At 41.9% G+C, this 24,138-nt stretch overlaps 1 protein-coding gene across 1 annotated transcript in view; it reads right to left on the minus strand.

Moving 5' to 3' along the window:
• Positions 1–2,769: 2,769 nt before the first annotated feature.
• Positions 2,770–24,138, minus strand: part of VIPR1 (vasoactive intestinal peptide receptor 1) — a 92,483-nt gene continuing 71,114 nt past the window's right edge. The window contains exons 4-13 of the mRNA XM_074197864.1: positions 21,559–21,668; positions 18,351–18,445; positions 16,675–16,807; positions 14,972–15,125; positions 13,455–13,515; positions 12,016–12,082; positions 11,418–11,509; positions 8,814–8,943; positions 7,769–7,810; positions 2,770–6,452 (exon numbers count right to left, since the gene is read on the minus strand). Of these exons, the coding sequence (XP_074053965.1) occupies positions 6,261–6,452; positions 7,769–7,810; positions 8,814–8,943; positions 11,418–11,509; positions 12,016–12,082; positions 13,455–13,515; positions 14,972–15,125; positions 16,675–16,807; positions 18,351–18,445; positions 21,559–21,668 (1,076 nt within the window). The 3' untranslated portion in view covers positions 2,770–6,260. The remainder of the gene's footprint in view (positions 6,453–7,768; positions 7,811–8,813; positions 8,944–11,417; positions 11,510–12,015; positions 12,083–13,454; positions 13,516–14,971; positions 15,126–16,674; positions 16,808–18,350; positions 18,446–21,558; positions 21,669–24,138) is intronic.

The following is a 24,138-nucleotide window of genomic DNA, read 5'->3' on the forward strand; positions in this document are numbered from 1 at the left end:
TAAATTGTTCAAAGAGGAAAGGTAGAGATGAGAGGGTCAAGTATCCCAGCACTGGAATTCAGTAAAGATCATATGAATACATGGAGGGCTGGCATTTGTCTTAATGATGTAATCATGGAGCTTGAAGGACTGAGGCAAATAAAATTTTTTTTTAGGGTTTTTTTTTTTTTTTTTGCAATGGGGTTAAGTGGCTTGCCCAAGGCCACACAGCTAGGTAATTATTAAGTGTCTGAGACTAAATTTGAACTCAGGTATTCCTGACTCCAGGGCCGGTGCTCTATCCACTGTGCCACCTAGCTGCCCCTGAGGTAAATACATTTTAATAATAGTATCATAAATTGACCATAGGCAGCAATGCTACACTGTCTGAAAGTATATGTTTTTCAATGTTATTCCCTCTTGATGGTGTCTCATTCCTTGATGTCAATAGTCCAGGTTCATGCTTCCCCTCTTCTACCTCCCTCCTCTCCTTATCTGCTTTCAGGAAAGGCATTGAGCAGTGGAGAGAATCCTGGATTTGAAGTCAGATTTGGGTTCAACTCTGTCTTTGACATTTATTAGCTTGTTACCTTAGCTAAGTCAACAATTCCCTAGCCTCCATTTTTCCATCCCTAAAATGAGTTTTGACTAGATTTCTCTCCCAGCTTTTGTTTTCTATGTTCTAAGGTTCTTTCCAGCTCTGATAATCTCTGTTATAAGGTCTCTTCCACTTCTAACAGTTGTGATCCCAAATACCACACCTTTCTTTTACATTGGAAGCCCAGCTTTTCTACTTTCTAGCTATATGTTCTTTGACAAGTTCCTTAAAATCTCTTTGTCCTCAATTTCCTCATCTATAAAATGAGGCTGTTGTACTGGATGACCTCTAGTCTTCTTGCTCTAAATCCTATGACTCCAAATGCTGATGGAGAAATTGCAGTTGTTGGTTAGGAAGAAGATATTTTGGGTAAGCAAGGGAGTTGGGTCTTATTCATACTACACAACCTGTAGCCAGCCAACCCTGCCTCAGGGTTTAGTCCTTTGGAGAAATGAGGGCATTTTATAATCCTTTTGTTGTTCTTCCTACAAATGCATATTATTCTCAAGGACAATGCATCCCTCTTTCTTCCCTCCTCCCTTGTAGAGTCATTATTTTCAATGGAAGGAGAGAATTCATCTCTCATCTTCTTGACCTAGTTAGCTTTGTCTGTCTTTATCCTCAAAGATAGAAAGCACAGAAAGAGTAGGTCAATGCTGGGCAGGGGGTCCGCTTTTCTGTTTGCATTTCCATATAGTGGAAAGGGTCTAAGATGCAGTCAGAGGATGTAGGTTCTAATCTTGGTACTACTTAATAGCTGTGTGACCCTGAGCAAATCTCTTTTCTTTTCTGAACCTCAGTATCTATAAAACAATGAAGTTGTATTTGACGGTCTGCAAAGTTGTTTAAGCTCTGACATTCCCTGTTCTAAAATTTTATATTTTCTGTTCTAAGGTCCTTCCAAGCTCTGACATTTTCTGTTCTCTGTACTTTCATTCTAGCTCTAAATTTTCTGCCTTCTCACCTTTCTAGTTTCCTTAAACTTTATTTCCCTTCTGACTGACTGACTCCATAGGTACTTGTAGTTCCTCACACTTGATTTCTCCCCTCCCATCTTTGTGCCTTTGTGTTGTCCATCATAACTGGACTGCTCTGCTTCCTTTCCCCCCCACACCTTGGCCATTATCAATTCCTTAAGCTAATATCTCCCTTTTGGATGACTGATCATCTACTCTGTAAAGATCTTGTATATGCCTAGTTAATTTACACTTTGTCTCCTCCATTAGAATGTTAACTCCTTGAGGGACAGGGACTATCTTGCTTTTCCTTGCATCCCTATCAGTGATTAGAAGAATGTTTGGTACATAGTCTGGAATAAATGCTTGTTGGCTCACTGATTACTTTGATTTCCCCTCCCTTCCTCTTGAGCTATCCTTCCAGTTGTGTCTGGGGAGGCATCAGGTTCTCCAGATATTCCTTTCAGTCTAGTTATCCAGATGGGAAAGGTGAACATCAGGGTCCATGAAGGAATAATAATAATACCTAGCATTTAAATAGCAATTATACATTTTGCAAAGCCCTTTACAAATATTAACTCATTTGAACTTGGATTTGAAGTCAGGCTTTCCTGATTCCAGTTCCAGTGTTCTATCTATATGGCCTTAGAAGCTCACAGCTGGAAGGGACCTGGATCATGTTCCCTGCCCATTTTCAGAACCGACCACCATCCCTCTAGATCATAAGCTTTTATTATTGTTCTTTGAGTGTTCTGGGATTCCCTCTATAGCTTCTGTCATATGTTGTCTTGTGGATATTCTGCTAGGCCTCAAATTATCTCCAGTGTCTGGAAGCACATAATCCCCAGAGTTAACTCTTTCCTTGGTTGGATAGTTCTATTAGGAAGTTATTTCTTAAGCTGAGCTGAAATCTGGACATTCCCCGTCCCTCTTGCCCCTCAACTTCTCTGAATTCAGATCTCTACTCATATGTTATATCAAATGAGTCCTGCTCTAGCCATGGTGCTGAATTCATATAGGGAACTTGGTTTCTTGTAGACTACTCTTTTTTATATATATACCTGCCCATGTCACTACTTTCCTCAAAAATCTCCAGTGGTTTTCCATTGCTTACCAAAGAGAGTTCAGACTCTTCTGCCCAGGGCCAAACTGCCTTTCCAACTTTATCTCCTATTTCCTTCTCACCCCTCCCTCCCCACATGCCCCCCCCCCCCCCCCCCAGCATTTGGTGCTCTAGGAAGTTTTGGACATACTTTGCATTTTCCTGTTTACAAGGTTTTGCACATTCTTCTTCAATCATGGAATGTCCTCTCTGGCCTTTTTGGAGTTTTTTACCCTATCCTTTACATCCCAATTCAAACTCTTTTCCCTCTTTTTAGGAAGTCTTCCTCAATCCCCTCAATTAGTAAAGATTTTCTGCCTTGGAGAGCCTTGTCTGTATTTCTCCAACATGTAATAGTGTGCTTTAGCTTTCTGTGCTTGTGTCACCCACACTTTCAGACTCTGAACTTCGTGAGAGCAGGACTTTAGGCCTGGATTTTCTGTGCCTGATCCTTAGTCTCCAGATGACTGGTACCCCAGTACCACTTGACTTTTTCTGATCATTCACATCCTAGACTCCTACTGATCTTTGGTCAGGGAGGGGCTGTTTGGAATCTGGGCTCATTTTTAAGGTCCCTTACATCCCTTATTCTCCTTTTTTTCTACATACCTGTCTCTCAAAGTCTAGTCTGAAATCTGTATTCTAGGTGAAACCTTTACTGTCCCCTCCCCCAGCTGCTAGTGATTCCTCTCCCTATCATCAACTTCTCTTTTTGGACATTCCTAAATATGTCCATGTTGTTTCTCCCAGTGGATGCAAGCTGGCTTCTGGAGGGCAGGGACTGTTTCATTGTCTGTACTTACAGGACATAGCACAGGAAACAGTAGATACTGACAAATGCTTAGTGATAGGTTTTTACTTCTAAATCCTAAGGATTTAATCTGAATTCCCAGTGGCAGCCCTTCATTTATAAATCAATCTCTGCTGCAAATTTCAACTTTACTTAAAGTTAGTACCTAAAATACTTTGTTTAATTACTCATCTCTTTGATGTGACAATTCACACTTCTCCAAGGAAAGGAAGAGTTCTTTCAAATGCTAATATTTTATTCTTCAATGCTGCAACTAGGAGGAAATAGCTCATCTCTGTAGCCTGGTTCTTTGCCTTAATCCAAGAATATATTTGTTCTTTCCCAACCTGGAGGATGTGTGTTTAGGAAAGGATCTGGGCTTTAAAACCAGGACGTTTCTTAAATATCATTAATCAAATACCCTCATTTTATGAGAAAACTGAGGTTGATCTTGGGGAAGGAATTTGTCCAGTCACAGGATGTATGTAGCCAACCTAAAACTTGAACTTTGATCTTCTGAAAATCCAATGGTCTTATCATTAACTATATTGCCTGGAGAAAATGGTCGACCACATTGGTAACATAAGCAAACACATCCCCAAGTTATTTTGATAACTTCTTGTTTGGGTGACTTTGTGGTTTTGAGTCTGGTTCAGTTGATGACTTGGTCCAGAAACTTAATTGGGTCAAGGTATTAAGATCTGACCATCATCTCCCTCCTTATCCTTGATACCCACATCTAGGCTTTTCTTCTCTCCTCCTTCCCAACTTTAATCACAAGCCCTGATTTACCCTTCCCACTGGCTATGACATAGGCATAAATGGGGTGGGGGCAGGTTCCTTGCAGGGGTTGGAGGCCCAGGCCTTGAATGCTGGAACAAATGCCAAATCATGATGATATGTGTTTAGTACTAATTTCATTTTCTTGGTCACTTTGCCTTCTACCTCCTTCCATGTATGAGCTCTTTTAGCCTGTCTGGAGCATGAATTGATCCTGTGTTTACTACTTTATTATACCCTTAAATATATCTTGTTTGTACCATGTTAACTCCCCTATTAGATTTTTGAACTTCCTGAGGGTATTGTTCATTGCCTTTTCTTTGTATCCCTAAATCTTACAGTAGGCATATTGTAAAAGAGTTTAATAAATGTTTATTGTCTGGCATATAGTAGGAGTTTAATAAATGTTTATTGCCTGAGTGTCTGATTCTTCCATAAACCTGTGCTTGGCTGCCATGCCATGCAGAGTATTTGGGGAATGTTAAGAATAACCAGATAATAATCCCTTGCATATGTGTACATGTTATGGTTTCCAAAGTACTTCTGTACATTATCTCATCTGATCCCACTAAAGTCCTGTGAATGGAAGGGTTTTGCCTGAGGTTGCACAAGGTATGAGTGGTGGGGTCAAACTAGAATTCAAGTCTAGTTTTCTAGTTCTGATTCTAGTCCATTTGGTCTGTGGCCCAAGGGTAGACAAGGTACATATGACACATCCCATGGAGGAGATGAATAGATGTCTTTGATGGGTCATAACTTCCTTGCACCCTGCAGGAGCTCAGGATCCTAGGCTACCAAAGACTTTCCTATCCAAGAAGAAAGGGTGTGGTCATTTTCATCACCTTCCAGGTGCTGAGAGCAAGATGCTGATCCCTCATGAACATTCATAAATGGGGAGAAGGTGTTAGTACAAAGCTTTAATAATGTAGCTTTAGGTATTATGACAGACCAGTAGAGGAAGGTATTTCTTCTCAGAGGTGCCCTCCTGGAGGTTCATATCCTGCGGGAAAGACCTCTATCCCTTCCATCTATTCTGTCCCTGCAAGGGGGGTCTGCAAGAAAGAGGCTAATAGTAAGTGTGGATAATAATAAAGGTAGCTTATATTTCCATATTACTTTTTTGGTTACAAAGGGTTACACTTACATCATATCACTTGATTCTTATAACAGCCTTGTGAGGTAGGATAAGTAATATTAACCCATTTACAGATGAAGAAACTGAGACCCAGAAAAGGGAGGTTCCTGGCTTAGAGATACACAGCTAGAAATAACAGAGCTGAGTTACAAACCCTGGTCTCCCAACTTTAAATCCAGGACTCTTTTCACTGAATGGGACATCTCCAAACATGTTTGCTCATTCACCATCCTTCATAAGTCCTCACTCTTGTCTGAGCATCAGGAAGCCCAAGGAGTCCAACAGAGAGGGTACAGACTCTCCTCCTTAAATATGTGGGGACACTTCCTAGGTGTCTCAGTCTTCTGCCCTCTTTCCACTGCCTCAATCATGTAATGGAGACGGGCTGACCTCTTCTCCTCTTCTTCTGCCACATGTGTTCAATATCTCCGCCTTTGCCCATGTTCTTTTTTTATTTTAAAGGGCAGTTTGCTCTTATCACCTGTGGCAAGCAAAAGGAATGACAAGGCTCCCTGAAGAGAGATATGGAGGATGTCTTTCTACCTGTCCAGATGTTTCTTCCAGTGCCCATATGAACTTGCCAGGGCTGGAAAGGAGTTTCCCAGAGACCTGAGTCCTTTCCCCTTCTCTCTCTCTCTTTCTTGACCCCATATCAGTTGAGCTCCCTGTGTCTGAAGACTCATGACATAGGACCCAGTTAAGCCTAGGGAAATCCAAGAATGTTTGAGCTTCCAGACTATGGGCTAGCTATGCCTCTGGGAGCCAATCAAAGAATTCTAAAAGAGCAGAAGAATCTAAGAGGCATCCAGTCTGAGGCAGGCTTTCCTCCAACCTATTGTCTTCTCTTGGATGCCCTTGCTGTGACCAATACTCTGATATATGGGGGAGGGTTGGGGACCCTGCGGTGAGAGGTGTCCTGATCAGACTAATGACAAGTCAGCCTGGAAACTAGAGGAACGTCGGTCCTTGGGACTGATTCGGGTCATCATAGAGATCTGTGTGCTGAAATTGGAGCCGTTGCTGCCCACAGAAGGGTGGTGGTACTTGAGATCTGGGCCCATGAATCGTTCCAGGTGCCACCGTCTCCATTTACGCTTGAACTCTGCCTGTACCTAGAGAATTGACAAGTTGTCAGGGAAGAGAGAGAGAGAGAGAGAGAGAGAGAGAGAGAGAGAGAGAGAGAGAGAGAGAGTCAATCCTTTAGGCACAGACACTAAAATGGAAAATGCTCAGATAACTGATAGGGTTAGCCAAGTGGGCATTCAGTGGAGTTCTTTTGGGTGTACACTTTTCCATTTCTACAGAGGCTGACTGGTTGTGGGTAAAAGGGCAGAGGAGAGCTTAAAGTCAAATACAATCTTGGCCTAAGTGGAGTTGGGAGTCACTAATAGGCAACAAGGCATACAGGATTTCATTCAAAGCCCATTGTTCTTAGAAATGTATGACTTTTCTAGCCTTTGACCAGTTTTGTTTCTATGACCCTACATTAGCTTACTCAATTATCTGTGACTAGAGAGACCTGATTTGCAGATTAACTTAACCTTTGGTTTTATTCATCCTTTCATTCATCATAAACTTACTGTGTATACCCTGCTCAGTACTGGGGAGATTCAAACTCCCAGGTTTGGGAGACAGGTTGCAGACTTCAGGGAAAGAATGAATTCTCCTCATAGGAGGTTTTTCTTTCAAGAGTCCACTTTACACATGGGGACTCAGTGCTATTTATTTTTTCTATTGAGCCATAAGCTCCCTGAGGTTAGGAACTTGAATATCTGGGGGCACTCCTTCATCTCCCAAGTGTTTAATAGGGGATTCTGCCCACATTAGATACCTAATAAATATTTGTGAAATCATTTTTTAAGACCACAAATTACTAAGCAAAGAGGCTGAGATGCTCAAATGAATTAAATGAATAGGAGGAAAAGAGAGGCACAACCAATCAGAAAAGTGAATTGTTTGGAGTTGCAAAATGAAGACCCATTAAAAACAATGATGTAACTTAGGAAAAGTCATGACTTTAGTGAGGAAACCCCTATATATCTATATCTAATCTCTCTCTCTCTCTCTCTCTCTATATATATATATATATATATATATATTTTTTTTTTTAGGTTTTTGCAAGGCAAATGGTGTTAAGTGGCTTGCCCAAGGCCACATGGCTAGGTAATCATTAAGTGTCTGAGACTGGATTTGAACCCAGGTACTCCTGACTCCAAGGGCCAGTGCTTTATCCACTACACCATCTAGCCTCCCCTTTCCATATATATATCTTATAACACACTGGTTTTTTACATAGTTTCACTTTAGATGTCCTTATTCCATTTTATCTAGATTTTGCTTCAGGCTAGTCCTTCTGGAGCATGAAGCAGGCTACAGTGAAGGCTACCCATACATTTTCCCATGCCATAGGATCACCCCATCATCTTACCTCCCCATTGAGGAAGCAGTAGAGGACAGCTACCACAAAGCCCTGGTGGAAAAAGAGACAGAATTTGAGAACAAGATTGGGTCCAAATATCACTCTTAGCTCAGGGGTTGGTGAGGAAGAGGGCATGTAGAGACTAGTTTGGGACCTGAGATGGCCTAGGGAGTTTGGGGGAACCATTTTAACCAATTAAGGGGCTGGGAGACTGGGAAGCAGTACTAGAGAAGATGAGGAAGTTTGAGATTTAAAGGCTAGAGGACAGGAGATGGGAGGGTGAGATGAAATATCTTTTCCCCCAAAACTAACCAGTCCATTGGACTCATGAGGAATGAATGGGAAGGAGAAAGGGAAAAATAAGAATTTATTAAGTATTTATTAGATCCCAGGTACTGTCTTCTACAAATAATTTATTTTCTCTATCTCCCAATCCTTTTAACCATGCCTATCTTCTATTCCCTATCCCTCTCAGTCTTCTTACCTCATTTATCCATATCTGAAGCAGTTCTTCCTTCCAGGCCCTTTGATTCCTTAAATAACCTCCTTCCTTCCTTACTAACTTCATTTCTCTCAATTCTCTGCTTCCTTTCTTTGTTCCATCTTCCTTTACCACTCTCTTCCTTTATGGCCTTCCATTTTGCCTTTCCCTTCAGTTTCTCATCTCCTTCTCTTGACCTTGAATTCTTTAGTCCTTATCTTTTTACTTCCTTCCATCCTCCTCAGTCCTATCTGTTGTGTCTTGGTGAGTTCAGATTCTAACCTGATCCATGAATGAAAGAAGGCAGAAAAATCACCTCCATTCCTTTTCATCTTCTATCCCCATACCAATATGTATTTCCTTATGGAGCACAGGGCCAGCTATAACCCTTTCTCAATGATGAACTTGAATTAATCAGGCAATAACAATCACACTGAATTAAACTCTGGCCTTGAGCCCACATCCATGGAAATCATCAGCTGTGTCCTTTCCCACTCACTCCATCCTCAACCCTGGACCAAGTCCTGATCCTGATCCCAGAATGAGCCCCCAACCTTGAACCCAACCTTGTACCTGGAAGGAGCCCAAAACAAGCTCAAAGATCAGCTTCACTTGTTTCTTAAAGTTGTCGGGGAAGAGGGCAAAAATGATATAGTGCACCCCAAAGAGCGGGATCAGCAGCAGTGTTGATTTGGTCAGTCTCCTAGGGATAGAGATACAAAGAAAGGATGTATTGGTGTTCATATATGGATCTAAGTATCTTTACTGCTCAAGAACCATCCTTGATTTAGTAGTGTTTTCAGAATAAAGTCATAGGACTTTTAGGATTTAAAGTTGGGAGGGCTCACATTCACCCCCAACTCCCTCATTTTACAGAGGAAGAAACTTTGTATAAGGAAAAAAAAAGAAAATATGGCACCCCACAGAAGGAAAGATACTTGTCCAAGGTCACATGGCTAGTAAGTCAAAATTGGAATTTGAATCCATGCTTTTTGATTCCATAAACTTTCCAGCCCATTAATACCAACACTAAGGGTAAAGGCACAGGTAGGAAGGTTAGCTGGGTTACTGAAGATAAGTTACTTCCCTTATAGACTGAGCCCCAACCCTGGCCAAAGACTGAGCGGTCTCCAAATATTAGAAGGGCTATCATTGGAAAGAAGGATTAGATTTATTCTCCTTGATGTTAAAGGGAAAATTAGAAGCAATGTGTGTGTGTATGTGTAGGGGGGAGGGTTGGCCAAAGGGAGGAAGAAAGTTGTTGAGAAACAGATTTTGGTTCCATTTAAAGAAAAACTTCCTGAAAACCAAAAATATCCCAAAATTGAACTGGATGCCTTGAAGTGGATAGGTAGTGAGTTTCCCATCACTAGAGATCTCCAAGCAGAGGTTGGATGGTCTCTTATGGAGACTATCATACTAGATTTCTACTCAGAAAGAAATTGGGATGGACACTTTCATTTTATTTTATTTTTTTAATTTTTTGCAAGGCAAATGGGGTTAAGTGGCTTGCCCAAGGCCATACAGCTAGGTAATTATTAAGTGTCTGAGACCGGATCTGAACCCAGGTAGGTACTCCTGACTCCAAGGCTGGTGCTTTATCCACTACGCCACCTAGCCACCCCAGGATGGACACTTTCAAAGATCCTTTCCAGATGAGGACATTTCAGCCTGATGCATGGTTAACTGCTCTGCCTCCTATTGTCTATGTGTCCTCAGGCAAATATCTATTTTCTTTGGCTTTTGCTTGTTCTATAAAATGAATGGGTTGGGCTAGAAGATCTCTACAGTCTCTGCTTCTTCCCCCTGCCTACCTAGATCTCTCCTCTCCTTTCTCAGTATCAATCTCTGGACCTAACCTCACAGGTCATCTCACCAAGAACAATGCTAATGTAGCAAGGGCTATCCACTCATATAAGGGACTTCACCAACTACAGCTGACCTTGACTCTACACTTTCCAACTTGGGATTTCTATTATAGGCAGTTGGGTAACCTAGTGGATAGGCCTGGAGTCAGGAAAACACGAGTTTAAATCCAGCCTCAAATGCTTACTACCTCTGGACAAGTCACTTTTCCTCTGATTGCCTCAGTTTTCCCAACTATAAAATTGGAATAATAATGGCATCTATCTCTCTGGATTGTTATGAAGATCAAATGAGATCATATTTGTAAAGTGCTTAGTTTCAAAGTACACATAGTAAAAGTTATATAAATATTATTTATTATTATTACTATTATTATCATCCTTTATTACAGCCTCAGGAAGGCCCAAAACTCAGTTAAATTTGCACCTAGGTCAGTCAAGGGAACAGAGGAGTCAGGATTCAAGGTCAGGTCTTCTCTCTTACTGTTTTGCTTAGCCTTGGGTGATCAAATTTCTGCTATGAATGTGGGCAGAAGGTAGCATTTATGACCCTAAATGCTTGATATAGGGAAAGATATAGTTATTTCTTCCTCAGAGGTCTTCTTCCATCCATCCTCCCTCTTTCCAGTTTTTCCTCCTTCTGACAGAACATAATTTCCCATCCCACAGCCTGTTTGAGACTGTATTAATTGGTTAACTATTTCTAGAGGTGACTGACAGGTCTCATGGAATAATGGAATTATTATGACTTGGGTGAACAGGTCCATTATGCCACCCAATTTCATCAGGGTCACAGTTCTAAATAAGAGAGGACCATTCCTCTTTCCCAAAATCATGTTGGCCTTGTTTTAATTAGACACATTTGGAGTAAAAATCTGAGATTTGTCTGAATACATTTTGTAGAATTGGGAAGTATAATACCAGAATAAGAATAGGATTGTTGACTCACAAACTAAATCACAGACTCAAAATCTGAAAATCATAGGACGGATCCTCAGAATTCTAAAGTTATAGAAGGGAATAGAAGAGTCGAATCCTGAATTATAGAATAAAACCTTGGAATTTCAGAATCCTAGATTCCTTCAAAGAACACTTTAAAGGACCACTTGGTGAAACCCTCACAGAAGTGACTAAAAAAACTTTCTCTCCTCAGATTTTCATCCCTTCCCTTCTGGGGACATGCCCTGGGAAGGAAACAACACATTCCTCCCTCTCCCCTTCAGAATTGGGAAAGGATGTGAAAGATGAAGTCTTCAGGATGGTGGACAACTCCAACTGTGACTGGGGAGAGGAAAGGTATCATTATACTTACGAATATTGGCTGCTCTCATTTCTCCCCATGTCTGGGGGATGGAGCTTCTGAACCAGAATTCGGATGATGCAGATGAAGAAAATGAAGTTCACCTGTAGGGCCGTGGTTGGCCAAGGGGATAAAGGGGATCGGGGTGGTTAGGGAGTCCTCTTTGCCTGGGGACCTCCATGCACCTGGACCCTTTTTCAGTTAATCTGAGTCTTAAAGGATACCCTTCCTCTCCATTCCTCGGTGGTGAGAATGATAAAGACTTGATCCATTGAGGACTGATATAGCATAAATATAGACTGATAAGAGTAGGAAAAACCTTGGACTTGGGAATCTGATGGCCCAGATTCATGCAAAGAACAGGTTCTGTCACTTATTAGCTGTGTGACCCAGGGCAAGACACCTCCCCATGTTTTGCCTTTCTTCCAAGGTAGTCATGAGAAAATCATTCTGAAAACCTCCAAAAGCTAGGGAAATGTGATATGTTGCTTTAAGTGACAATAGTTTTGGTTATGAATCCTCAGGAACCCCAGGTCCAGTGAATCTACCTAGTTCTGGCCTCTTGGGGATCAGGGGAGTCTTCAGCTTTTAGAAAGGGCTGGGATCTTACCAATATAGAAGCCAAAATGGGTGCCCTGATGATCCACCAGTATGGGGAGTTAATTATATGCCAGCACCTGCAAATCAGAAAAGGGGGCTCAGAGAAGGCTGTAAACTTGAGGGAAATTAAAGAATCCCATGATCCTCTCTTCAGAAAAAATTCCTAGCCCCAAGTGGTGCCCCCAAATTAACCTTTCCCCCACCTCTTTCAGTAATAGGGGCTAATGTGGTATAAAAGGGAAAGCCTAGAATTTTAAGTTAGAAGTCTTAGATTGAAATCCTGGCTCTAGCACTTCCTATGCAATTATGCTGTCATGGCTAAATTATTTTTAGTTTGGGGGCTTCAGTTTCTCCATCTGTAAAATGGGATTCAAACTTGTACTACCCTTCTCATTGGTTTAGAGAAGGAAAATTATTACCTAGTCCCCCTCAAAATTCTTCTTTCCCCAGGGCCCTGCTCTCAAAATTTCTGTCATACCCATTTAGAATGAAGTGTTAGAGATTGACAGGCCTTTCTCAGGTCTATTTGCTTCATAGAACCACAAAACATTAAGGTTAGAAGAAATTCTAGAAACCATCTAGGCATAACATATAGATATCCATAACTCTGACTTTTATAGTGCTTTTATGCTTACAAAGTTCTTTCCTAACAAGAGTTATATGACTTAGGCAACAGAAGCAGTACTTAACATCCTTATTTTACAAATGGGGAAACTGTGGCTCAGAGCAAAGAATCAATCCTAAGATCATGTGGCTAGGGGCGGCTAGGTGGCACAGTGGATAGAGCAGTGGCCCTGGAGTCAGGAGTACCTGAGTTCAAATCTGGTTTCAGACACTTAATAATTACCTAGCTGTGTGGCCTTGGGCAAGCCACTTAGCCCCATTGCCTTGCCAAAAAAAAAAAAAGATCATGTGGCTATCAGATCTAGGATTTGAACCCAAGACTCTTGACTCCAAGCAAAGAGTTCTTTTCACTAAATCATATTATCTCTTATAGTTAGAACTAAACAGAAGGGATCATAGATAGAATCATCATCCTTTATAGTTGGCAGGGGATTTAAAAGTCCAGTCTTATTTTAAAGAAGAAGAACCCGAGGGCCAGAGAAGGGAAGGAATATGCCCAAGGTTATAGAGGGAACCTTAACAACCTTGGACTCCCCAGTTCTGGGGACTTTTCCCACTACATCACACTGCCTCCAGTATGACAGAAATATTTACAGACCAGTTCAGGGACTCAGGTCATATTAAACACGGAGTTAGGGGTTCTTGGATTCCCAGGTAGGGGTGGTCAGATGATTTAATTGCTCAAGGAATATTCCAGACCAAGCAAAAGATCCAGGCCAAGGAAAGTGAAAGAAATCCATTTTCTGATCTGGGCTGGGCAGAATAGAGCACTTCTTTTGGTGAAAGGAATAAGAGAATCAATGAATGAGTAAGATGTGTGCTTACCCCTTGTTTTCCAAATAGAATTTGGTGAGTGTCCATGCAGTGATGAATAAGGCAGGGAGCCCTGTGGGTGAGAAAAGAGGAGGAAGGGAGAGAAAGAGAGAGAGGAAGAGGAGAAAAAGGAGGAGGAAGAAAGAGAGAGGCAAGAAAAGAGATGACATCATCACATTCAACTTAGATCAATGCATACTATGGGAATGATGTAAAGACTAGTAAACTGCCTTCTGTTGGGGTGGGGGGAGGGAAGCAAGATTGGGGGAAAAATTGTAAAACTCAAAATAAGTAAAATCTTTCTAAATTAAAAAAAAAAAGAGATGAGAGAGGCAGAGTTAATTTTTATTTCCTGAGTCCCAGACCAGTCCCTTGTCACCCACCCCACTAGCAATTTAGGGAGTAGAAGAGTATCCCTAGGGCCTGACTTGGTGTCAGACGCTGATGTCAGTGTTCTGCAAGGAAATAATCTGATGATTGACTCTCCTTCCTGGATACTCTTCTTTCAGTGCCTTAATTTTCTCCTTAATCCTGTTAGGACTCTTGGCCTTGATCTGAAGGCAAAAGCCTTGGGTAAATGGAGAAAAGAGTGGAGGAGGGATCGACAGAACTAAGGAGAGAGACAGAGATAGCCAGAGAAAGAGAGACACAGAGAGACAGACACACAGGGACAGAGAGACAGAGAGACGCAGAGAAAGATGGGTGGGTTGGGCAGAAAAGAGAAAGAGACAGATATAAAGACAGAGACAGAGAGAAATGAGATTGAAATAGTTAAGACAATAGAAAGACAAAGATAGTGGGGGATGGAGGAGAAATCGTGACAGAACTAGAAAGTGTGTGCCGAGCAAAGTGGAAGTAGATGGAAGCATGAGGCTCCCATCCTTTTAGACATCCTTGGAGAGGGGCTCTCCAGGGCCCCCAAACCTTTCCTCCAATAGTGAGCCCTTTCCAAGCGTCAGATCAGTGGGGTGACAGAGACAGGCATGACTAAAGGCTTACAACCACACAGCCCTGGAACAGGCAGGATCCAATCTAGGGCAGCAAATTAGGTATCAAGCTAACCATAAGGTTGGAGTTTCTGCAAAGTGTGAGGTAACTCCCCCCTCCCCCTCAACATCAACAGTCTCAGCAAACAATGTCAGGTTCTACAAACAGTGACATGAAAATGGCAACTTTTTTGACTATAAGGCAGGTATGGGGGAGGGGAAGAAGGGAAGGGAATAAAGATTAGTTAAATTTCTACTTAATTGTACTAATTACAGGGATTATCTCTTGAGGGGGAAATTTGCACTTCTTATCAGTGATCTCAAAGATAGAGATCTTTGATACCTTTGGTAAAGATAGCAAGGGGAAGAGGATCTCTTGTAGGCCTGTTGAGATCATTCCCAGACTCTGGAACCATGGGAGGTTGCTCTCCTTCTCCCACCTCAAACCAGGGTCTTACACCCAACTCCCCAGGGTCCTGGATTTTCTGGGGAAGCATCCCATCTTATAGCACTCCATCCCATTCCACTCATGTCCTTACATACCCCAGCCGATGAGGATGTACCACCAGAAGTATTTCCGTTCAGAGAAAAAGGAGATGGCAAGTAGGGTGTGAAGGTAGAGGCCCTCTACCAACAGCCAGAAGAAGTTGGCCATAATGCAATACTGGAAGAACACTACAGTGGCTCGACAGCCTACCTGCAAGACATGAGACAAGATCATTAAAGGACCAGTGGCATGAGGTGGGGGCTGGAGGTGGGGGTGGGGAGCAGACCCAGGAAAGAGATGGGGGAGGGAGGAGGAGAGATGAAGAGGGAAGGAGGAAGGAAGAGGAGGGGGAGAGAGGGAGAAAAGGGAGAGAGGAAAAAGGAAGGCAAGAGGGAAAGAGGAGGAGAGAAGGAGGGAGAAAGGAAAAGGGAAGGAAATAAAGAGGGAGAGAGAGAGGAGGGAAGGAGAGGGGAGAGAGAGAGAGAGAGAGAGAGAGAGAGAGAGAGAGAGAGAGAGAGAGAGAGAGAGAGAGAGTAATTGGAGAGAAGAGGTAGGGAGAGAGGGAAATGCAAGGAGAAAGAGGGAGGGAGAAGTAGGGAAAAGTGAAGAGAGAGATACAGAGAGACAAAGATGCAGAGAAACAGAGATAGGGAATAGATTTTAGATTATGAGACAGGCCAATCAAAGTGGGACAAGGCCATTAAAGGACCAGAGGCTGAGTGTCATGAGATGGAGGTGGGGATGGGGGGGTCGGGGGTAGACCAGGGAAAGAAGTAGAGGAAAGAGGAGGAGAGATGAAGAGGTAGGGAAGGGGAAGGACAGAGAGGGAAAGGGAAGGAGAGAGGAAGAGGGAGAGAAAAAAAGGGAAGGAGAGAGGGAGAGAGGGGAAAGAGAGAGAGAGATGGCTCTACAGTATATTGGTCCCACATGGACTGCATTTCCCCTCACCCCTGAATCACCTACTACTAATTTAGCTTCTATTATCAGTGTTATTTTTTAGGGCACACTTAGACATTGTTTTCCTACTAAATCTCATTGTAGAGGTATAGCCTACATATGGTGGTGGAAGTGTGTGTGTATTAGGCCTGTGTAGCTGACCTATTGAAGGTGTGCCTGTATACTATGGGGATAGAGGGAGAGAGGATAGAGAGAGACAGAAAGGAGAAAACAAAGAAAAGACAGAACAGAGAAAGACAGAGAGAATAGAGAGAAGGACAGAGACAACAGAAAGACATAGAAAAAGAGAGACACAGAGAACAGAGAGATACATGCCCACAGAGAGAAAAAAACAGAGAGAAGGAGGGAAGAAGAAATGGAGGGAGGAAAGGAGAGAAACAGAGATAGAGATAGGAGATAACAGGATGATGAGGAACAGAAAGGGAGAGGGGACAGTGAAGATAGCACAAAGAAGGCAGAGAGGAGAGGAAAAGATAGGGGAGAAGAGGCAGGTAAGAGAGTTGAGACAGAAAGTGGGAGATGGAGTGGGAAAGGCAGAGAGATGTGAATGGAGAAGAGCTAGAGTTAAGAGAGATAGAAATATGAAGAGATATTAAAAGTGGAAGATAGAGACAGATACAGCAAAAGAGAAGATAGTCAAAAAGAACAGAGAGAAGAGGGAAAAATCAGATTCTGAGAGATAGGGGGAGAGAGAAAGAAAAGATGTTGGAGATGAGAGGTACCCAAAGCCCCCCAAGCTTTGGCTTCAGAAATTCCTTGTGTAACCATTTCCAATCTCCTTGGGGATTTGGTTTCCCCTTACCGAGCCTTGGTAGCAATAGTCCTCCTCGCCTTCTGGGAAGAGGACAATGTCTTTGATGAAGACAGCAATTGCCCGAAGGATAAAGGATGTAAACAGGTGCATGTGGATGTAGTTGCGGGTGCAATGCAGCTTTCTGTGGGGAGCAGAAGGGCACAGATAGTCCTACCTTTCACCCCCTTCCCTCCCCTCCCTGATCTCCCAGGCCCTCCTGCTTAACTCCTCACCACTTCCAGACCCAAAGACCCTTTACTAACCTTTCCAGCACAGAAGCATTCTGGGTGTTTGGTTTTTTATATGAATTGTCATTTAATCCTGATAACAAGGGTAATGAGATGAAAAGGACCCTTAAAAACTAGTCTTAAATCCCAGATCTGATTCTGGGCAGCAATTCCCTCCACAAATACTACCCCAGATAATCAAAACAGCCTCTGATTGAAGACCTCCCGAGCCAGGAAGCCCTATTTTATTGAAATGTCTGGGTCCATTTCTGGACAGCTCTAATTGTGGGGTTACCCTGAGCCCAAATATGCTTGTCCCCCCAGTAGCTTTGCTTGTGAGTTCAACTTCTTTCTGGAGCCAAGTAGAGCAAGTTCATCCCTATAATGTTGCCAACGAGGCTGAACGTGGTAAGAGACAGCATAATATGGTGGTCAGAGCACCCAATTTAGTAGAGTCAGAAGATCTGAGTTCAAATCCAATTTCGACACTTAATTAGCTGCGTGACCTTGGATAAGTCTTTCTCTCATTCTGGGTCTCAGTGTCCTTAATAATAACACTAACAATATGATGATAATAATAACTAGCATTAATATATCATTTTAAAGTCTACAAAGCATTTTGAAAGATTAACTCATTTAACCCTCACAGTCTCTGTCTTCTTAGTTCTAATCTGTGAGGTGGATACTATGATCCCCAATTTTACAGATAGAGAAACCAAGGCTAAGAAAGGACAAGTGACTTTCCTAGGGTCACACAGCCAGTCCATCTCTGACTCCAGGTTTTGTACTCTGTGCATTGTCATTGTAAAATGAAAGGCCTCCATGAGATCTGATCTCTAAGGTCTCTTCTTTCTCTAGATTCTCTCATTACCAGGCTTTCTATTTCTGGGCCTTCCAAGATCTTTGCAACATTCTACTTTTGCCTAATAATGGTTGTACTCCTTGTTTTCAAAGTCCTCTATTTGCAAATCCTGGGACTAATTTAAAAGCTTGTCACTCTCTGATGGATATCTCTATCTCTGATGAACTCTCTGTTCACTATTTGCTAGATCAGTCCTATTTACAAACTGTAATTTTTTTATAAAGTCCATAATTCTTGGTAGAGCCCATCAGAACCTGTAGAGTGTCACTGTTTGAAGAGTCTAGTGGTGTTTTAGATTTGGTCCTATAATTCTCCCATCTTCTGTCTCCACATGTAATTGAGGACTGAGTTAGCCCTTAGAGTGTTTCAATTAGTCAAATTCTGGTTCTCCAGAATTAAGGATTACAGAGATTATCTGGCTGCACCCAAGAATCAGGTTGCAAAAAGGGAAGAGGGCAGAGGTGTCTTGATTCATCACCCACTATCCCTGGATCTAGGTGGGGGAAGGTATAAGGCCTTCAGCTCCTGTTAGGAGGAAGCATTGGAGTGGGTCTTAAAGGTCTCACTCCCATATTACCCTCAGATCCCAGCCTTACCTGAACACACACAGGATGCCCATGGCTATGGTGAGTGCAATGAGGGAGATGCTGTGGCCAATGGTGTATCCAGTCTTCACAACGCCATAGAATATCTTCACAAGAAAAGGAGAGGTGAGGGGAAAGAAGGATGCATTAATAAAACAGTGACCTTTGGGAGGAGAGCAGAGTTAGGATCAGTTTTACTCCCCCTAAGCTGTCTGACCAATAGTCAGCATGAGAGATCTGGGCTTTAGTCCAGCCCTGTTCCTCACTAGTATTGTGATCTTGGGTGAGTCCCTTTCTTAACCCAGCCATCTTTTCCCCCCATCTGTAAAATGAGAGGTTGGACCAGATGATTTCTAAGTTTGATTTCCAACTCTGAAGTTCTATGAATCTGCAATTTTGAGGGGATTATCAGCTATCTGAGATAATGCTTGACACCTTATCAGAACGTGTCATTGACTATTGGCTGAATCCAGGCCAGGAACTACTCTCCCAGTGTCCCCTTTATCATCCAAGACTCAGGGTGAAATGCCCACCATAAACTGATTATAAATTTTCCCCTCACTTAATAGTATCCCTTCCCCAATTACAAGTAATGATAGTTTTCAACCTTCATTTCTGTAAGATTTTGAGTTCTAATTTTTCCCCTCCTTCCCTTCCCTCCCCCCTCCTCAAGACAACCAGTAATCTGATATAAATTATATATGTACAATCATGTAGAACATATTTCTCTATTAGTCATGTAGTGATAAAAAAAAATCTGAGCAAAAGTGGGGAAAAAATCCCGAGAAAGAAAAAAACCCCAAATTTTAAAAAGTGAAGTTGGTATGCTTTAGTCTGTATTCAGTCTCCATGGTTCTCTCTCTGGATATGGATGACGTTTTATCGTAAGTCTTTTAGAACTGTCTTTGATCACTATATTGCTGAGAAGAGTTAAGTCTGATATAGTTGATCATCACACAGTGTTACTCTTGTTGTGTACAGTGTTCTCCTGGTTCTGCTCACTTCCATGTGCTGATTATAAGCCTCCTGGAACCACTCCCCAAGGTTCTATCCTTTGATCTGACAAAATGTTGTGTAAACTTTACATTCCTTGAAGGCAAGGATGCTTGTCTTCTGAAAACACTACACCTTCTTTATAAGGTTCTTTATATGACAGATAAATAATGTGTGTATATATATATATATATATATATATATATATATATATATATATATAAATCTGCATATATATATGTTCTCTCTCTCTCTCTCTCAGCACAGCGCCCTCTCACTCAAATCGAATTCTCTTTCTTGTCAGGGCATCATCTCCCTGACACTGTGGTCTTCTTCAAAAATGAAGGACAAACATTAGCATTATTTATCTATCTGACATCCATATTGTATTTGTGGACCGTAGAAACTACCACTCCCAATCTGCTTCACAGTATTGTTGCAAGGAAAGTGATTGGTAAGGTTAAAAAGTCCTATTGAAGCCTGGTGTTTTCTGTCTGGGAAATAACCAGAAGCACTTGCTGCCTGCTTGCCAATTTTGGTTCAGGGAAAAGAATGTCAGCTACTCACTCCTTTCTGGTGTGAAGGAAGAGAAAATCAAAGAAAGAGGAAATAATAATAAGTATCTTCCCCTCTCCTGACCACCCTTCCCTCCTTTCCCAAAAGGTCTTTAGGCCAGGGAGCTGGGTGGAGTGTGGTAAGAGGGATAATCACAGAAATACAAAGATGTCCCTCCAGGTCAGGGAGTGGGAGATCAGTGTGGTGGAGGGAGACAGTAGTAGTTTATATGTGACCAAAAATTATTTGAAATGCAGACTATAGACTTCTTCCCTCTGGCTTATAGCCAGCCCCTCTACCCTGACCCCCTTCTACCTGGCCTCAACTGCTGCTTATCTGGGAAGCTCATGAACCTAGCTTGCCTAGGCCTATTGACTTCACACTTTTTAACTTAGAAAAGAATTTAGATGGGATCTATTTGACACCTCCCACTTCTTCCTTAACTGTATACTGAGGCTTTCGTGTACAAAATGCTTTTGATTAAGACTAGTAATGAGTGCTAGCAACCCTAAGGCAAGTGTCAGACATTGGTTAGCAGGAGCTTCAGTCTTTGGCACTGGGCACCGTGAAGGAGGGTGTGGAGTCACATGACTCTGGGGGCAGAGATTGACTGGAAGGGAAGAGGAGCTAGCCATCCTTTTTTCCCCAGACAGGGCTGTTTAGCCCTAAGATCAGAGGGAGGAAGCGGGGACAAAAGATGGTGGTTGGCTGGAACTGTCCCTCTGGCTAGGCTCCTTCCTTGCTCTGTTGTTTTTGGCCCTTTCTCTAGGTAGAGCTAATCCTTGGGAACCAGTATGGTATAGCAAAGATCACTAAGGACTGCCATTCAATACCAATTAATGACACTTCATCTGCTGTATGACCTAAGGCAAGTTACTTCCCCTATTTTGGTAAGTTTCCCCCCAAATGAAGGGAGTAGTTTAAATGACCCATTCTAGCTCCATATACCATGAGCCCTCTCTGCCAGTTTCCTGATTGCCTTTTTGTGGGAACAGCCTGAGGGTTCAGCTGGTTAAGCTGGGAAGGGGAGGGACAAGGGCTTTGGCCCCAGCTTGGGACAGAGCCTGATTACGCACTGTCACTTTGGGGTAGGTCAGGTACGCCCAAATGGATAGCATCTTAGTGGCATCTGCCTGGGAGTTCAGTTTATTCCTGGGTAGGCTGTACTAAATACCAATGATTTGGGTCATTCTTTCTCAGGATTTGCAGTCAGGGGGTACTTAATGTTTGAATCCTTCTTCAGACAGTATTGGATGATCATAGATAAGGCATTTACTTTTCTTGGGACTCAATTCCCCCTAGCTCTAACATAGAGTGAATACCTGATGTTTACAAAGCATTTTAAGGTTTACAAAAAGCTTTGCTTTTATTATCTCTTTTGATCCTTTCAATAACCCCCATGAAGTTGGCAAGACCAGTGTTATTATTCTAATTTTGTAGACAAGGAAACTGATGTTCAGAGAAGTTAATCAAGTTAGCTAAGACCACACAGAGCTCATAGGGCAGAGTTGGGTGGGTCTTAGAACTCAGCTCTCTTGGTTGAGCTAGATTATCAAGAACTACATTTTCTCATTCCCTGGGGCTTAGGCATAAAATGAGGAAGGGGATGTGACTCCAAAGTCTCCTAAAGGGTAGGGAGAATATTTTGAGGGGACGGCTCAGCATGACCCACCTCAGCAATGGGTGCTGTTGAATTGTAGTCAAGTTCACAAGCAATAGAGTAGGGAGCTGGTTCCAAATCGGTCCATCCTTCTTTGGTGCAATTTCTGGTCACATTTCCACCTGGGTTAAAAGAGGAAGAAAAGAGTCATCAGGACCAGGGTCCCAGAGCTGTCCCAACCTCTGTCTTAGTTAAGTGTCCAGAGAACTGAGCTAGACACAAACACCACTCCTCCCTACTTGGAAAGACCTGTCTGGTCTGCTTGGCACACTCCCCACTGGCCCTGGGCAAACTGATTCAGGATAGAGCAGCCCTCTCTGCAAAGGCTCTAAGTCCAATTAGAGGCATTCTGAGGATTTCAGGATAGAAGCTTGGAATACGTCGCTTCTTTCCTGGGATAACAGCTCTGTTATTAGCCCAAAGCATGAATTACACTCTCTTAGGCAATGAGAAGCCCATCCTTGGCCCCAGAATAAGCTCTACTCTATGGCTCAGGTTTCCCACCTCATCCTCCTACTGAAGTTATCTAGACTCAACAGCAACTGCTCAGGTCTTGGGGACCTTAATCAAGAGGGTCCTTTAAGGACAAATTGTTTACTATCTATATGTGGAATTGCAAACCATATGTTAAAGATTGTTATTAGTAATTGGTTAGTTCAAAGGAAAGATTGGGGTAGAGATGAGTTGGATGGGATTCTTAAAAGTAAAATGATATAGGGAAAAATTTTAAAAAGTTATCTTCTTATACAAATGATTGTGAGAGGAAAAACTGACAGAGGAATTAGAAGGGAAAGGAGAGCTGTTAGTTCTGCAAACCTACTCTCATCAAGAATGGGCTAAAAAGCGAACAATACCATGCATGTATAGATATATATATAGCTATATCTATATACATGTGTATATATATATATATATATACAAATACATACATGTATATGTATATTTGTGTGTATTAATTCAGAAAGAATAAGAGGAGGGGGTAGGGAGGATATTGAGTTAGAGGGTGAGGGAATAGAATAAGATGTTAATATTGAAAAGTGTGTAGCTCAATGGGGAGCAGGATATAGAAGGATATGTAAAGAGGGATTCTTGGAAGGGCGGTAGGGTCAGTAATAGGAGGGCAATGTATCTAGTAGAAGTAAAATAGAAGAATGAGAAGGGGTTGTTGTTTTCAGGAAATGTTATAAAAATGAGGGATGCACACAAACCAAATATATATAGATATCTATGAAAAGCATGTGTCTATGTGTCTATGTATGTGAGTATGTGTACATATGTAAATATATAAAATGTTATATATATATATGGGTATGTATATGAATATGAATGTGTATTTCTAATATGTATGTATACATCCACATTTAATTGTAGCCATGGGGGTGGGAGGGAAAAAATAAACACACAGCAGAGAACAGAAGAAAATAAGGAAGCAAAGAAAAGATGGCCAACTTTGAACACAATGTGTCATGTTTATTATATAGGCTTTCTTTAAATGGAAATTTATTGCTTTATATCATAAATTCTCTTATGCTTTACTGAGCACATGGCAATGTTTTTTAAATTTTATTTTGTATTTAAGCTTAAAATAAAAAAACACATTAAAAATTTTAAAAAAGAAAATATCTCAATATATTCAAACCTAGATACATAGGTTTCCTCCAGTGTGCATCAACAGATCACTGAATCTCACATGAGCATTCACTGCACTTAAAGGGACAGACACACAGAAAAGGAAGTAAATTCCAAAGAGCTCACAAGAGCTTATGAACAGATAAAAAAACACATCAACTACTCACACGACCAACAGGCTCTTTGGGAGGCTAATACACTGGGGGCAGCTTTACCATGAACCTGCACTGTATCACCTCATGGAAATTTTGGGGAAGACTAGCCAGTTCTAGACCTCCATTTTGTAAAGGAGCCTAGGTTCTCTTTTATTCCCCTTCTGGCCCTGGAACTTTGCTCCATACCTGGGGTATTTGTGCCCTGAAAACTGAATCATCTCTGTAGCTTTATTAACCTGGAATAATCATCTGACCCCCTCTCCTATGGGTGAGTTTTTCCTAGGCTAAAACAACTTATGGAAGGTGACCAATGGAAGATGCATTTAGGGTACAGAATGAAACATTTTCCAGACACAGTCAAAGTGAGGATTGTTTTGCTTTTCCATTTTGTGAAGGGGCCAGGCTAGCCTTCATTCCTAACTTAAAATCTTCAAATCTCCTCCTTCTCTGAGCTAGATACCTTCATTTCCTCACATCATTCCCATTTTAAAGATCCTTTTTGTGTACTTTCTTCTCTTATTAGAATGAAGAACTCCTTGAGGACAAGTACTATGTTTTATTTTACTTATATTTGAATTCCTGTACTATCCCTCCTCCCTCATCAGTTACGTGACCTGAGCAGAACTTGTGTTTCTGAATACTCCCTCTAAGGTTCTATCTGGTTTATACGTATCTTTTATGTATACAATAATAATGACATTTTAAAGAAAAGGCACCTTGAAAGACTTAGTAACTTTGAACCTCTCAATGACCAACCACAACCAATGGCTCACCCTCCCCATCTCTTGACCAATGGAAGATGCATTCA

Source organism: Macrotis lagotis, chromosome 8 (genome assembly GCF_037893015.1).
Source record: "Macrotis lagotis isolate mMagLag1 chromosome 8, bilby.v1.9.chrom.fasta, whole genome shotgun sequence".
NCBI lineage: Eukaryota > Metazoa > Chordata > Mammalia > Peramelemorphia > Peramelidae > Macrotis > Macrotis lagotis.